Source organism: Diadema setosum, chromosome 17 (assembly GCF_964275005.1).
Source record: "Diadema setosum chromosome 17, eeDiaSeto1, whole genome shotgun sequence".
NCBI classification, from domain to species: Eukaryota; Metazoa; Echinodermata; class Echinoidea; order Diadematoida; family Diadematidae; genus Diadema; species Diadema setosum.
Genome location: NC_092701.1, coordinates 17,643,472 through 17,660,949, shown reverse-complemented (window position 1 = coordinate 17,660,949; position 17,478 = coordinate 17,643,472). Strand labels below are relative to the sequence as shown.

The 17,478-nt window shown below is 37.5% G+C and overlaps 1 protein-coding gene across 1 annotated transcript in view; it reads right to left on the bottom strand.

The window, feature by feature from the left end:
- LOC140240817 (sodium- and chloride-dependent glycine transporter 1-like) overlaps positions 1–17,478 on the bottom strand; it is a 29,538-nt gene that overhangs the window by 9,373 nt on the left and 2,687 nt on the right. Inside the window, exons 2-5 of the mRNA XM_072320587.1 lie at positions 6,125–6,275; positions 4,239–4,370; positions 2,608–2,956; positions 2,047–2,179 (exon numbers count right to left, since the gene is read on the bottom strand). Coding sequence (XP_072176688.1) covers positions 2,047–2,179; positions 2,608–2,956; positions 4,239–4,370; positions 6,125–6,275 — 765 coding nt within the window. The remainder of the gene's footprint in view (positions 1–2,046; positions 2,180–2,607; positions 2,957–4,238; positions 4,371–6,124; positions 6,276–17,478) is intronic.

The following is a 17,478-nucleotide window of genomic DNA, read 5'->3' as shown; positions in this document are numbered from 1 at the left end:
GAAATACCCTCTCAGGGCTATTCAGCGGCTCAATGAAGCGTTGCGATCCTTATCTCTATTCTCATTGCCGGTCGTTCCGATTTATGACTAGAAATTCTGCGGATTTTGCTGGCTCGTGCGAGCGCTGCACGCTCGCCATGAGCTGGGTGGCCCTGTACACCCACATGCAGGCCGGACAAGTCGCAGCGTCACATACCAGCCGGGGAGATACCACACACAGTCTTCACATCCACCAAGTATTGTAAAGTAACTCGCGCTAAGATGGATTGCAACAATTTGCACAAATCCAAACTAATTTCAACTACACTAAGTACACGTCGTTGCAGGACGATATAAACACAAAAAATACACAAAATACACAGTTCCCCCACACTCATGTACGCACACAAGCACAAGCACCCACAGCAAACACAAGGGTGTCAACAACATCAAAAGCAAAAACAAAACGAAAACTGGCATCATTCAGAAAGTGTTGAATTCGAGTATCTTATATGTTATCAAGATACAGTTGTGACTTGTTTCTTGATGAGAAGAACGTATAACTATTTTTTTTCTTTTCAAATTATTTCATGATGTATCAATTATTAAATCTGTGTTTAATAGTCACATCTTGTATCATCTGCAGTGTGGATATTAGTATAATATACGCATCTATAATATAAGAGTAAGAACATCTACTATAGACGATCGAACGCAATTTCAAAACCCAGTTTTGGCAACTGAATGGATTTCGTTCTCCTACCTGCCCGTGGCCGGTACACTTGCCGAACTGTAAAGACGATGGTATCACATGTACATCTCCTCAACTGGAACTACAGCTGTATTTTCAGTTATGATTCTCTCACAGTCCCAAGTAGATATAACACAAAACGCCATCTTTGTCTTCATAAAATGTTATCGATGCAGTCATGGCAGCGTATATTCCATAATTCAGGGAGGTGGAAAGAGAATTGAATAATTATGCCTAGTTAGTGCACAGGGATAGACTGTACCATGCTAATGTAAGGTCTCAGTGGCAGCTGACTGGTATCGAGGAAACCCCACTCCCCCACCCCACCGAAGAACCCTGGCTGGTATGTGTACGTAACTTTCCACAGCAGACACTCTGCCGAGCGAGACTGCCTTTTCAATGTCACAGCACTTTCCCAACGACGCAGGGACGTGATCAGTTCACATTTGATTTTTCTGATAAACTGCGTTGATACCATCTTTTAATGTCCCCTGAAGTTCATACTATAAAGATGTAAGCATCGATTTCATTCTACATAATTCATTTCCAAAATTTACAGTTGTGATTACATGTACATTACATCAAATGTGAGATGAGTGAGGTTCCTTCGTACAGCAGCGAACGGCGGCAACCAAGCAAGCAACGCGAGCCAGAGAGCATATCGATAACCATTCCACGTGGGCTAACAGCACGGAGGCACGCTGTGTGTGCGCGTTTTTCTCTGTTTCAGTAGCGATAGCCTGACAAAATTCAGACCGGATTGAATGAGACTAAGTGGACAAAATTTTCGAACATGTTGTGCTATGACAGAGAGCGTGTGAATTTTGCTCCCCGCGGATTATCCTGCAAAAGGGTCTATGAAAGGAAAGACTAATAATCTTCACTCTGAGGGAAAAGGAGCGCAATCCGCGGGGAGCAAAATACATCGTGTGTGTTTAAACACACGCATGTCGAAGCGGTTTTGTCGGTTCCCATAGACCTTACACGTGAAGGCGATTCGCTTGGCACTGAGCCAGGTTCGGCGAGCTCGCGCGGTTCTCCCGTTTTATCCTCTATAGGGTATTTCGGCGTTATCCTTCACAGGGTAGTTGCCTGGACTGATGAATATGCACATTGGTGTATTCATGAATCGGTTCCCGGACAAGCCCCCAATTGTACGACTTCGAGAAGATGGTGACGATCAACCGCACACGTATCATTTCTGTGACACACTATAAAACTGCATCACCATCAATCTTTAAGGAGGAAATAACAATTTCCATTTCTGACATATGTCCCACTTAAAATATGAGAAAGATATTTTCTGCTTCCTATACCTTTCCAGCAGATTTGACACCCTTGATGAGGCAGAGAAAAATAACAATCCAGGCGAAGAGAAGGCACAGTAAGAGCTGCCACACCAGTGTTCCTGACTGGTTTATGCTACCGGATTCCTGAAGCACTTGGTGCCTGGAAAAAAAAAAATCACACACACACACAGGGCGGATACCCACTAAACTGTACTCTGAATGTAGAGAATGTAATAGATAGGCAGTTATTGCATCAGTCACGTAATCAAATGGGGAAGGGCATCACATGATGAGAAAACTGGTTTATCCAGCTCATTTCAGATTATGTTGCATAATTCACTAAACATACTACTGCACTCCATTACGAAAAAGACGCTCTGAAATAGTCAAAACTGCAACTTACTTATTATGGAATATATTTTGTTGCAATTTGTAATTTGATGACTGTGTATTTTCACGAGTTACGGAATACAAATATTCCCTGGATTGTTACGATTCTGATCCCATACGTTATATACTTGAGAAACCTCCCCTATATGCCATTAATTTTCTCTCTACTGCGTAGACCCACATACCCGAGGTACCTACTTCCAATATTCCAGACTGGGTAGCGCCCTCTGGTGAATAAAGGGATCCGTATACCGACTGAGGTTAAAAGTCCCAGTGCCCCGGTTAATGCTGATGTTGTAATGCAACAGCTCGTCTTGCCCCAAGGCTTCAAGCTTTGTGCAGTTCGTGTCGTCCGTCACTATGCCATCGTTTGCTATGCACATGTCGAAGAGCTCGCTGCAGAACCGTGTGTTCCAACCGTTCTGACAACCAGTCCACGGCAAACGACTGGTGAAGGAGGCAAAGAAGTAGTAGAAGCAGTAGGCAAGGATGACGTTGTAGAATATGGAAACGTAGAATGCGATGAACAGCTGACCGTACCCAAGACCTATAGAAGAGACAAGATAGTATGCACAAAAAATAAAAACCTTGCACATTATCATGTTCATTCTAACATAATACATCCCACTGAAAAAAAAAAATGCAAATGTTTGAAATAGTCGTATACAGGTGTGCACAGTATGTTAATACAACAAGCTAGAGTGAAGGCATTAGTGAACAAAAGACTAACTTGAGTACTTTCGACATTATGACCACATAAATCTTTCACAAAAAGTTTCGCTTTGATCATGAGAGGAAAATAAGGAAACATAAAGAGTGGGCATTCATACGGGGCATAACGGCATTTTGCGATCTCGATCTCCGTTGCATTCATCGTTCATGACGAGCTGTGTCTTTTAAGTAGCTTTTAAATTTTATCAGTTTATCAAAAGTTTGCACGTACAGAGGGAGAGTTTTTTCTTTTCGGGAGAGCAGACTCGGAATATAAAGGGCGTTAGGTATATCTCCTCCAGCTTTGAGAACAATGAGATAAATGCAGGGCACATTCACGATATAGGAATATCGTGGATTAATTAGGTCATTAAAGGCAGGTATTACATGCTTCGCTCTAATTTTGATCTGTCACTGATTGTTGACAGTGTTTCCTCTTTCTCTCTCTCTCTCTCTCTCTCTCCCTCCCTCTCTCTCTCTCTCGCTCGTGAAGATAATAAGAGTGTAGTCATCAGGATCGGCTTTCATGACTCTCTATAAATTAATCCATTCTTGTCATTACTTGCAGCAACCTGCGCATGAGGTCAGTGGCGTTTGTAGATGGCATTACAGACAAGGTTCATACGTTCAATGAAGTATACGTATGTGATGAATTATATAACGAGAGTTGTATGGTTTGTAAGGTGACATGTAAGATTGGCAAGATAAACGAGCACAAACACAAAAAAGCATATAATTTTGATGCGCTATTCATCCAAACAGCAATAAACTAGCAATGACATTGTCGGAAAAAGTACTTCAAAACGACCAAAAAAAAAAAAAAAAGAAGGCTTGCCAAATTTGAAGTTACAAGGACATGATGCTAGTCTATCGTTACAATAATAATCTTCGTTTAGCAACGTTTATACACTTCCCTGCTCTCTGGTGCTTGGTGGTACAACGTTAACTAGTGGCATTTCAACATTACATCTGGATATTTCGTATGATGTATTCTCAGTCTTCTTTGGACAGTGAGTCATTATCGTATGACTGAAGAGATACAACCACTGCTGCGGGGATTCCCTTGTACCTCTGAGACAATGTGGGGGAATTCTCCTAACAGGAAGACTGGTGCTCACCTCTCATGGGCGGGACGGCTCGCCAGACTTTGAGAAGACTGCTGCTGCTGTATTGACCCAGAGCAACTTCCATGAAGTAGAGTGGTAGACCCGCCAGGAATAACATCAGTACGTATGGTAACAGAAAAGCACCTATTACAAGCAAAGAAAATGAAGAGGTAAACCTTTGTTTATCGACACCAATTGCTAGGCTGACCAGTGATTTGTGAATCTTAGTCACGACTAGCATAACTACCGATAATTACTGTCATGACTAAATCTTCACGTCTAGAAACAAAGCAACATTTCTACTACTTACATATTTAGCAGTCTAATCACACACTAAAAACGTTTTCTGATTGAGTCATATTGTGGATGACTCACAAGTCGTTCGCAGATCGTTATAGCATTCTCTGGAGATAGTAAAATCATTGGTGTGTGTGCTGCAACCACTTGGGATATCTAATTATACTTAATCATTTCCGAACTTTTTGTGTGGTATCTCCTTATTTGACTAGATTACTTTATTATTATTTATCAGGTCAAATTACATCCAGGCTGCCAGATTTAGAACAGGCAGCCTGGATGTAATTTGACCTGATAAATAACGCTTCACCGGTAATCTAGTCACATAAGGAGATACCACACAAAAAGTTCGGAAATAATTAAGTATAATTAGATATCCCAAGTGGTTGCAGCACACACACCAATGATTTTACTATCTCCAGAGAATGCTATAACGATCTGCAAACGACAATGTGTTGGTCCTGCGGTACATGTGGTAATAATCTAGCCAGCGGCTCTGATATCATGACTATTATGGTCTCGTAAAACTCTGTCTTCCTCGTGAACAACGTTAACGCAAACAATAACTAATAAATATCATCAAGAGACATTGAGCGTATTCCCTTTCATTGAGATAGAGCTTGGCTGTAGATTTGCGTTAATTCGTTCAGAATAAAACGTAGCGGGCCTGTACATGTATATCAGACGTGGGTGTTAAGAGGGACTTGTGCATTATAATGAACGCAATGTAGGCAGAGAACTTGGCAGCCACCACAATGTAAATCCGCTCCTATATGCGGGATATTACCAGACGTCGTAGTAACATTACTTTTTATTCTCTTTCTTTTCCTATGTATCCGTTTAACACTCACTCTATCTATCTATCTATCTGTATCCGTCTATCATTCTATTTATCTACCTCTTCTTGCCCATGTTTCGACCTACCTCTCTCTCTCTCTCTCTGAATTTCTCCATTTTGCATGATCACACTTTGGGAGTTTAGTATGCACTATATACTAACAGAGGGGGAATACCGCGAGTATTGACTTATCTTTGAGTAACAGCTCACTGATTGTGCATTGCTTACCTTTGAGTTTCCTCAAGGGCGAGCATAAAGCATATAATACATGGAATTTAGCTGATTGTTGATACAGTTTCCTATACAAACAACGCCTGAATCAACAACAAAAAATACTGTGTACCATTTAAACAGGCACTTTGCTGCTAAAACTCTACAAAACTCTACAAAATTACAATAAAGTGAACTATGGATCAAGTCTCAGAGTGCCTTCAGATTCTCAGTGTGGAAATGATATAACGCATTAAGTTTGTCAGCGGTATGCGAATCCACAATCAAAGTTGGTGCGTATACCTCCATCGAGTGCAGGTATAGATACGTCTTGGTATTGTCGACTGTTCAGCGTTGAATCTGATTAGTTAGTGGGGGTCACATAACGCGCATGGACTTTCAGAATCTCGGAAAGAATGGTTTAAGTGACTTTAAAGAGCACGCCCCTTATCAAGCTGGATTTGGCATTAATACAGTCAAATCAACTAAACAGCACATTGAACAGGTAAAAGTTTTGGGATTCCAGGTGGTTGTAAATAATGATTATACTTACCGCCACCGTTCCTGTAGCAGAGGTACGGGAACCGCCACACGTTCCCGAGCCCTATGGCAAATCCCATGCTTGACAGGACGAAGTCTAGAGACCGGCTCCATGTTTCCCGCTGTTGCGTCTGGCTGGTCGGCGTCGTCACGTGAACAGCTTCCTGAGTGTGACGAGAAAGACAATCTCCATGAGTGAATTATTATTACTATTACTATTATTATTATTATTATTATTATTATTATTATTATTATTATTATTATTATTATTATTATCATTATTATTATTATTATCATTATTATTATTATTATTATTATTACATGTTGAAATATGTATTAAATATAGGCATATATATTTTATTAATACATTATCAAGTAAAAAAAAAGTACATATTCATCGTGTTCAATGGAGCTTCAGATAAAATAAACACACAGTTTGCATTACAAAATGATTCCTTAATTTTATGAAGAAAAATGAAACTGAACGTCGTAAGAACATATTGGTGGGCAGCCTTAAATCAGCGCCAACAACTATCTAAGGTGCATTCAATCTTCATAAGTGCACATAGAAAATAATCATCGTTCGATTCTAACGGACTGAAAATACACAATGTGCGTGATTCTTGATGGTGAAGTGTGTGAGTACGTGTAAAGTGCTAATTCGTATGAAAAATGACTTTTTCTGTTGCTGTTGTTGTTGTTGTTGTTGTTGTTGTGTATGTTTGTGTGTGTGCTTATATATTTAATATTATGTGTGCATATGTTTATTCACTTATTGTACTCCTTTCAATGAGAGCTGCTGCAAGTAATCACCTGCATGCTCCTCGTCAAGCCTGCCTTGTCCCTGGGCAGCATTTAAAGCAAGCACTGGTAGTGTGGCTCGTTTGTCACTACGGTAATAGTTCGTCACGGCCAGGCTATTAATTTATTCATACTACACTGCAGCATCACCTGACCATAAGGATTGAGAAATTAGTCTGACTTCCAGGCTCAGGGATTATTTAAATCCTTACAAGACATACGCGTCTCGTATGTAATTCCCTTCGTCTTGAATGTAATTCAGTGCTTAATTTCTTTATCACTTACATAATAATTATCAACTCGCATTGGAAATAATTTATGCAACACGCCCTTGCTGACAATCCTTACACACTATAGGGCTGACGCCAACGTGTGACTCTATTCGGAACCCAATAAGGAAATTCACATCGAACTTTACAAAAACAAAAAAACCCTATCAAATTATAATAGGTATGGATCAGCAAGAGCACCATTATCCCTGTCCGATAACACTCTGTGCATGAAACAATGCTTCGGATAGCAATGATGCAGACTCAATATCTGAACCTGGAGCAGAGTGGCGTGTTGGCCGAGGCTCGTAACTCAAAAACTGGAGATCAAAGATTCGAATCCTGTCAAACCACTTTGCTCATGGATGTTTGGTAATGCTTGGCTGAAAGCGATGGTAGAGGCCTTTGGGGGAGCTCTTAAAATACAGAGGGCAACACTGCAAGAAGGGGAGATAATGTTAGTGTGACAAAAGTAGCTTGTGTATTAAGTCGTGCAACGAAAACCGTTCCTAGATGTGTGTGTAATAAATACACTGTATAGTATTACAAACCGACATACAATGTAGGCCTATTTCACATCGTGAACGACAATGTCCTGATCCTCAGAAGAGAAGACAAGATAGTTTCCAATCAACATATCCTTCCTTCCTTTCTTCCTTCAAGTACTTATACATGTATTATGAGACTTTTGGGCGTGTGTGTGTGTGTTTTGTTTTTCCCCAGACAAGAAACGAGTATACTGTCATTCCACACAGCTCCGCCAGGCACACTTCCGCTACTTGACCCTGAATTCTGTCGCACTTATCTGCTCCGAGACAAAAAGAATAATTTGTGTGATGGTCTTAGGAAGTTTCCCCCGGAAATTTCACCCAGCGCGCTCCAGCAGTGCACACAGTACATACAGTGGCATGAAAGTACAATCCAATATTTCCGTACAGGATGACTACACATGACACAATAATGAATTCTAATCCCAAATGGAGAATGAAACCATTATTCACATAAACATTGCACAGGCCACACTATAATGACTTTCGGTCGCACGACTGACCGACTTTGGATCTGAAATAAACAAGCGTGTTTATTCTGAGGCTATTGTGATTTATTTCAGATCCAAAGTCGGCCAGTCGTGCGACCGAAAGTCGTATACTGTATAGTGTGCGGTGGCCTTTAATGTTACTTGCGACTTTCCCAACACAGGAATAACAAAATTGCATATAGAGTAGACTTTTAGTGTTATGTATTGGTAGCAATGTCTCCTTTTTCTTCTATCTGGTCACAACATCGCCAACAACGCCAATCTTAGACTCATAGGATTTTATTCGTCATCGCGTCTTTCTATGGACACATACATTTCAAAATTAAATGCACAAACGACCAATTATTTCCTTTCCCATTTGTATAAATCTTCTGACACTTAACTGTTAACGTTGAAACAGTTCGTTCGAAATACGTATTTGTCCATCATAGCAACATGGAATAAGCAGAAAACACAAATCGCATAATACCTTCCTTTCCTCTACGCCTTGAGATTCTTTCGTCTTATTCCATAACTTGTTTTTTTTTTCTCATGGAAAATTTGCGTTAATTTCGCGACAGCGTGCATGAAAGTTATGATGTTTTAAAATTTTGAGGGACTTTTCTCAACACTGAAACCACAATATTTCATAAAATAATGTTGCATTTTTTTAATGATTTAACATAAAAACCGTATTTCATGACAATACCACGTTAATCAATATGACTCAACTTACGAGAAAATAATGCCTAACAGCATACAGAGGAACAACTAAATATGACTTTATCAATTACTAAAAGTGATAAAAGCACGTAATATCAACAAAATCTGACCAAAACGTCTGCGGTCAACAGAAATCATAATTCCTGTGTGAGGTCCTGCAAGAATCTGAATATTGTATACCAACGTTTGTGCAATAAAATGCATGCGTACCTGGTGTGTGGGTGCGTGTCTGTGTATTTAGGTGTAGGTGGGCGAGTAGGGTGTGGGTTAGTGTTCCTCTTTTTCCGTATAATGCAAACCCCTTGCAGGAAAAGGTGCAGAGTAGTTTCACCTCAAAGCCACTTTTGACACCCTGTGCCTCACCAGCGATGTCATGACGTCATCATATTAATTAGTCTACCATCAGTGGTCGTGTTATTGCGTATAACAGAAAAAAAAAATAAGCGTTAACTTCACTTAATCTTCATATTATTCATGATAGAGCGTAATGATTCCATCAAATTCATAATATTCACCCGCGTTCAATACACAATGCTATTAGATTCTTCGAGGAGTAAATATTGATACTACAAAAACTCCTTAGGACCCTACTATATTATTGATGATGATGATGATGATGATGATGATGATGATGATAATAATAATAATAATAATAATAATAATAATAATAATAATAATAATAATAATGATAATAATAATAATAATAACAATAATAATAATAATAACAATAATAATAATTATAATAATAACAATAATATCGATTATAATGATAACAATGGTGAGAATAATACTTTCTACAGACGTTTTTCAACCATCTCATGTAACTGTTCAACCTAGGGCCTATATAATATATACAATACATCCGGTATGATATGAACAAAACCCGCACTTAACTGCACTCATTCTATACTGTTAAATAGCCTACTCACAATGCACAGCATGTGAATTATAAGCTGTCAAGCATGCAAACGAACATGACAATAATTATTGAATACAAGGAGCTAGGCTTTGCTGGCATGTTTCGCCGTGTGTAGCCTATAACCAGCAGCTCTGTGTGATGAACGACATGCCATATACAGGGCAAAAGAGACGGTATCTCTACTCTTTGCATGGAAATCCTTGACATAGTATGTGCACTGCATCGGTTGTGAAGGGCATAAGAACGCAGACTACAACGCCTCTACTGTAGAAAGAGGATGTACATAGTCAACCGTGCGATTCAGTCACCAAGCCATGTCACTGTGAATACTATTATACGACGCCGGAGTATAACAAATGATGACAATAAACTGTAACATGGCAACTGAAGGGATCCATGACACATCAAAGCTGTTTAAGCACCTGCTGATCCTGATTGATGTTCTCTCGCCTATGACCGTAGGCATCCACATCTTGTTGCTGTTTCCGTGGGCACAAAAAGCTACAATTTATCAAATCAGGCCTATTTCCTACATTGCCATGTGACCTGCACTGCCTATGAACTGCGCGTGAGATACAATACATGGACTTATAAGAAATCTCCTATGAAAGTGTTCCTATGGTAATGAAGTTTGAAAATGTTCTCTAATTCAAAAATGGCAAATATTTAATGTCCAAAGCTCCTTTATTCAAGTAGCATGAATTGTTTCCCTGTTTCAGTGAAAGCAATGTATTCGTGTAAAGGTTTTCTAACCACAATAACGTGATAGCTGTTTCAGTGTACAACTGTCATTTCACCATTGCAATGATGATGATAGAAACATACAGTATAAGCAGGGAAATGGGCAGAGATCCCCTCCCTAATGGAACATAACGATGAAATAATATATCATACTGATGTATATGGTACGATCATTTTCCATTTCACGTAAACACCTGATACCCTGAACAGCAGTCCTTGACCTTTGCCCGAACTACAGGTCTGCACCTGACGTATTGATAGCAGCAAAATAAAAAATGAATTAAAAAAATAAAAAATAGATAAATGAACACACAACAAATTCATAAGAAGTGTCTCATATTATGATCAATAATATGAGATACAGGAAGAATCGGCGGGGGGGGGGGGGGGCGGGGAGATTTGCATGATCCAACATCTAGATGCATTCATTTTAAGTAGGTACATCAGCTGCTATCTAGGAGGCAATCGCGTACATAGCCAGGTTCTAATTTTAACTTCGCTAATCATTGATATTTTATGCTGGTAGCCTGAATTTCTTCACCCATCTTTCTATTTCATGATGGTATCTACAGGCTACAGCAATGCTATACTGATAGTCGTAACAGATCGAGATGGCAGCTTAGCAGATAAAAGAGTGATTCTCGTACCACTGGCAAAAGACAGGACTTTCCCTTAAATGGGGAAACGAAATGTAGGAGACGCATAAAAATAGATACAATACAATTTTATAGGTGAAAAATTGACCAAAGAAAATGGGATGACCCTCATTGAATCCCATTTTCTTCGCTCATTTTTTATCACATTCAAATTATATACATTCCTGGTCAGCTTCCCTTTGTTTGCGTTTATTACAGCTCACTTTTGTACAACATCTTTTCACTGACATTTACAATGTACAAATTTATGCCAACACTATGAGGTCTTTCGACTGATTTACGCATACTGACGTCACGCTAATGAAAATATTATCATTATTGTTTATATTATACAGTGTTGTTTACAGGAAACCTTAGCTTACACACTTTACACTTAAATCTATCCACGTCTGTCGTACGTATACGTATTATACTAGGGCAAGTCCATGAAAAAAGTTACCTCAGGGTGAAAAAATAAATTTCACAGACTTTAGCTGAATTTATGTTCAAAGTATTCAGAAAAGCCTATATTTAGATAAATATAAAGAAAATTTGAGGAAAATCTAGCGAAATTGATTTTTTCACCATGACAAACTAAATTTAGCTTCATTTTGAATGTAGTGCTCAAAAGCACTGTTTTGCACACATTTTATTAATGAGAGAAAAATTAGAATGTTTAAGCCCATCTTGGCTGCATTTTATCTTTTTTCTACTGTCCATGGAATGCACTAAATGAAACAAAAAGAATTTTTCAAAAATATATTATATTAAGAAAAACACAGCGTATTGAAATTTGGTGATTTCTACCTTTTTGAAAGTGTAATGTCCGTGACGTTTTAGGTATAAAAGTTTTTGTACAGAGATTAAAATTGATCCAAGTAAGTTAAAATTTGGTTTGCAAAGCTAGAATATGGTGTTACACAAGATTACAAATTAATTTTTGAAACACACAAATACTTTTTCAGTAAAATGCGTCACGGACATTACAATATTATAAATCCCATAGACGTCACGGACATTACTAAGTATCAAAAATTTAGAAATACTTTTTAAAAAATGCTGAAGTTTTGTAATTAAACAATGTTTTTCTAATCATTAATCAATCTGTTACACACGACTATCAATTAAATTTTGAAACACATGAGTACTTTTCCAGTAAAATGCGTCACTGACATTACAATGTTATAAATCCCGTAGACGTGACGGACATTACGAAGTATGAAAAATTTAGAAATACCTGTAAATAATAATGAAGTTTTCTAATATTGCCTGTAATCTTTCTTTGTTAGTGTGAATGTGTGTGTGTGTGTGTGTGGGGGGGGGGGGCATGTATATGGGGGGGGGGGGCAGGTATGTGTGTGTGTGGGGGGGGGGGTAATACCTTGTTCATCAAATCTTTACCCTTGCCTTTAATCTGTTTCTACTTTCATTATCTCACCAACCTGCAGTTGGGTCGTTCGTTTGAGTCAAGTTCTTAACCAAAAAGTCAGTGAAATATTTTGTAGCTCAAATCACTGCAGTTCATGGAGATGGATGTACTGTTACATTCATGAAAAGACAGGGTACATCTAATCTGTTCATCTATAGCAATGAAGAAGAGTCTTTCATCAAGAAGACACAGATTATTGAGTGTCTGTCTTCTCTAACAATGGACAATCGAAATAGATGTTCCTTTAAACAAAACTTTGAAGCTGAATAACTAAACTTTTTTTTTACAAAATAGCAGTAGCTCACAATCTACCCTGTAGAAGAATTGCATCTAGGCATTTTTTGCTTGTGTTATGTGTTCTCTTAACTGTACTTAATTTTGTGGTATAATGAACCACTTAAATTAGTCTGTATTGTACCATGATTGTACATTCATGTTTATTATTGCCACTTATTAAAGAAAATCATGTATCAAAGAAATGCTATAGGTTGTAAAGCTAGCTCATACAAAAAAAGATGTCAGCAGAAAGAACTAAACAAAAAGTTAATCACTTATTGTGTTCAAGGTTCATCAAAGGTGTAATATCTGTAACATCCATAGGCTTGTTCCTATGCATAAAAAAGTTGTACATGTATCATCAATATCATTCGAATATCAGAGATAAATATCAATATTACTGATTATGTATTCTTCATGTTATGATCTACTTATGAAGATTGTTTCATTTGTCAGTATTGAGCCATTGTTTGATATCATTTCATTTTTGTATTATTACATTGCATCATTCATATAACATGTTTATTTTTACCGTGGAAGGTGAACAGAGAAGACATAAATATTTCAGAGAAATTGTTTAAAGTTGACATGATTTATTTCATGGCATTGTATGTTAAAGAAAATGAGAAAAAATGAAAACAAAAGAAAAAGAAAGTAAGTAACTGACTGATATTTCATATATTTTCAAAACGCAGTACAAGATTGTAATGTCCGTGACGTTTTAAGACTTTTCTCTTTGAGTTTTCTTTTCAGTTTAAGTTTTAGGGATTGCTTCAATGACAGTGTTTATCTATTCTTAGATGATTGTAGAAGACATACCATGTAGAATAGTCTAAATTGTGAAAGTACTTTCATTTTACCATATCTATATACTTTCATTAAATAATATTGAGTTGTTTATTGTTGCCATGGAAACTGAAAAACATTGTTTATTTCACAGAATGGACTAAACAGTATCTTTATGTACCCTACAGTCCTTTTGCTTCAGAAAAAGTAGAAAAAATAGTTTTTCACTAACCTTAATTTCAGTTTTTAATAAGTGGACAAAAGTGTAATGTCCGTGACGCTCAAAATGTAATGTCCGTGACGCCAGATTTCTTTCCATCATTGTCATTTGAAACACTTTTTAATTTAAATTTGTTTAAAATATGTTACAGCAATATCAAAACATTCATTGTAAAGGAAAAATGTCTTATTAAGATGAGTAAACTCACAGAGTTTGCAAACTATTTGTTGGCATGTAAAGAGTTGTGTCCAAAAAATGTAATGTCCGTGACGCACAACATTTTCTGGCATAATTAAACAACGACTGTATATTTTTTTCTTATATTCACAGTGTTGTTTTATCTAGATGAGTGGTGTGTGATCACCAAGTATTAGCTTCAAATAAATGTTTTCTCTTTTAAAACTAACCTCATAAAGTGTCAAAAAATGTCTGAAATGTAATGTCCGTGACACTGGACTTGCCCACTAACGTTTTGGGGTATAGCAACTTAAAAGTTTTCTTTTTTTTTTACTCGCCATTATTAAATATCGCTGAGGCACGAAAGCGAAATATTTTTTTTGTCGTTCTGCTGTTCAATGTATGTTTGTTTGTGAGTTCCTGTGTTTAACAGAGCTTTGTTGAAAAGTGCATGGCTCCCTACATTCAGGCTATTCATGGTATCAGATACTACACGGTTGGTTTGCGCATTATTAAGCAAGGAGGCCCCCAATGTATTTTTGGTTTGCTGTATAAGAAAAGAATCTGTTGAAATGCTTGTACATTTTCTCCTTCGTCAAACTATAAACGATGTCACTAGCTGAGGGTTACCACGAACTTCATACACGATGTATGCATGTACCGGAGTCATATTCGGCATATGTGCATCATTATCAATGTTAGGAAGATTTTTGGTGGCACAACTTTCTCCACTCATGGACACTCAGATGATATTGGTTACATGTAGTGGTAAAGCCTACTTAAGTATTCGTCAACACACACACACACACACGCACACATTTCCATTACGGACACGGGGAATGGAAAAGAAAACGACTCTTTTCTATCACTTGTCTATTATCTGTTTGCATCTTGTACATTTGATTTGGCGTCACCGAACCTAAGCAGATACCAGTAATCCAAATAAAGGTTGTTTATTGCGATAAATATGCATAAGGGGGACAATACTGGAATATTTTTTTTACACAGCCAGGAAAATCAGTGATTATAATAGTGTAAGTTTACCCAATTTGATGACGGATATCGAAATATCGGGGGACAATCGGTATTTGGAAAAAAAAAATACAGACACACGGATTGAAATACACTGTACTTAGTAACGAGGATGTCATTACTATTTTCATCAATAGCTAATACATGTAACAACATTACAGAACAATCGTAGCTATCTTTACCTTACTTTTACAAGTGTTATACGTATGGAAATCAATGCACTTATAGGGTTGGCACATGTAACAACAACAATAATTATAACAGTTTTAACTAGATCTTTTAATCACGTATGGAAGTGAATGCATTGTGTAATAGGGCTGGCACATTTCATCTTGAAAGATGCATACAAGAGTGCGTCCTTGTCGGAAGAACGGATGCTTCAACTGGGGCCAAACGGACTCATGGGTCCGTTTATTCATTTTGTCCCCGGAGAAAAAAAGTCCTTCATCCCACATCGACCTACCGGGGAATACCGTGCGGCCAGTGACCTCTAAATGAAACAGATGCAAATTCATCACTTAACGCATTCACGTCTGGTAACAAAATCATTCACTATCGTAAAATACTAAAAGTCAGAAAGTGAAATATACTTTGTATATAGGGGGCCTAGATCATAAAATATCATCCGGTACCCTTCATTTTGTATTTGGCGCTGTGGAAAGACATTTTTTTTCGCAGCTGGGGACGAACTTTTTGCTATACATAGAACACTCCCCTTTATTTTTCAAAGACAATTTGGTCAGTTATTATTACATGTATCTATATCAACAGTTCATGGAGATAATGGGGTGGGTGCATCTTACCAAAGGGGTCCGTTTTACCTCACTTCCTTATATTGCTCAAGAATAAACGGAAAACATGCACCTGGACGCATTATTGGAAGAGTCAATATATACGTTAACGCTGTGGGCCAGTATAATGTAGCTCTCGGACGAAAATCTTTCGTCATCGTGTGGCAGCAGCCAAGGCTACAGTATATCGGAATGATGTATATTTATTATGTTGATTAAGTGCGTGATTAGTCATTAACTCTAACGTGACAGATTGTAAATCCAGACTATTTGGGTCAATCCATGTCAAATCATCCAGTGCTTGTCACCCGACCCCCTCCGATTTTCTTAAAAATCGCACCAAATGTTCCCCAAAGTGTCTGACGGAAAATCCCGAAATATTTTGCCCCAAGGTCAATTGGTTGCTAAGATACAGCCTCACATAGCAACCGGTGCGCATTCCAAAATATTAGTTAAAAGAAAATTAGGCATTTTTGATTGACTGTTTTAGCATAGATATTTACGCAAAAATGTTCATTATCTGGAAATTGAGAGAACTTTATAGTCTTTGTAGAAAAAACTTACTGTGACGCGAAGTTGACTTTTCGTTAACGTGCACGAGGTCACCGAAAATGGTGTTAAATGTTAATTTCGAAAATTTTAATGCATATTTAGAGGCTAATATCTTCCACATTTCATCACCTTAGGTTCTAAAATATTATGCTGTTGAAGGCTTTGACTTGCTCAGTAATTTTGAAAAAAATCAGCGCATTCATGCGCATCCTTTTTACGGAGAGCGCCCTCAAAGTTGACAAAAATGAAAAATGTGCCAAATTCAAGGTCACGGATCACCCTTCGTCCCATCTAGGAATGGCATCAATTTTTGTGTATTGATAGACATTTACCTATATTATCTTGGGTTACCAAAGAAATTTTGCTACCGAAATGTTCAATGGCAAATTTACCCCACCGAAAATGGTCGTAAACGGCCAAATTTCCATGTAATATCACATATTGGGTTTAGAGGACATTTCAAATGTCCACACTTTCAAGATGAAAAGCACTAGCCCTGTGATATTTGCAGTAGGCATAGTCTGTTACGCATATTTCAGTAATATATACCACAAAACACTTTTATTACTAAATATTGACCTTGAAATTTAATCCAAAATTTGATAAAAACAATAAATTGCTTCATTTTCCTCATTGCACTGCATATAAATACGTGTTTTGAAAGACATTTCACAGAGCAATATTTCAAGAATTATGAAAGTTGAAAGCCTACCTTATTAAAGTTCTAAAGTATTTGTGTTCTTCTTTCAGATTTAGTGTCAATTTGATCATGAATGTTATACCATTGACCTTGAAGCCCTTCTAAAAATAGCTGTAAATTTGTTAACTACAAATTACACACACGACAGGTGTATTATGGCATGATATACTTGTGATTCTTTCACAAACACAAAAGCTTTTTATGGTGTAAATGTATATACTGGAATTAATCTACACATGCTTGCAAGATATGTTACAATTAATAACTTTGTTCTGACAATGACCCTCAATTTCAATCA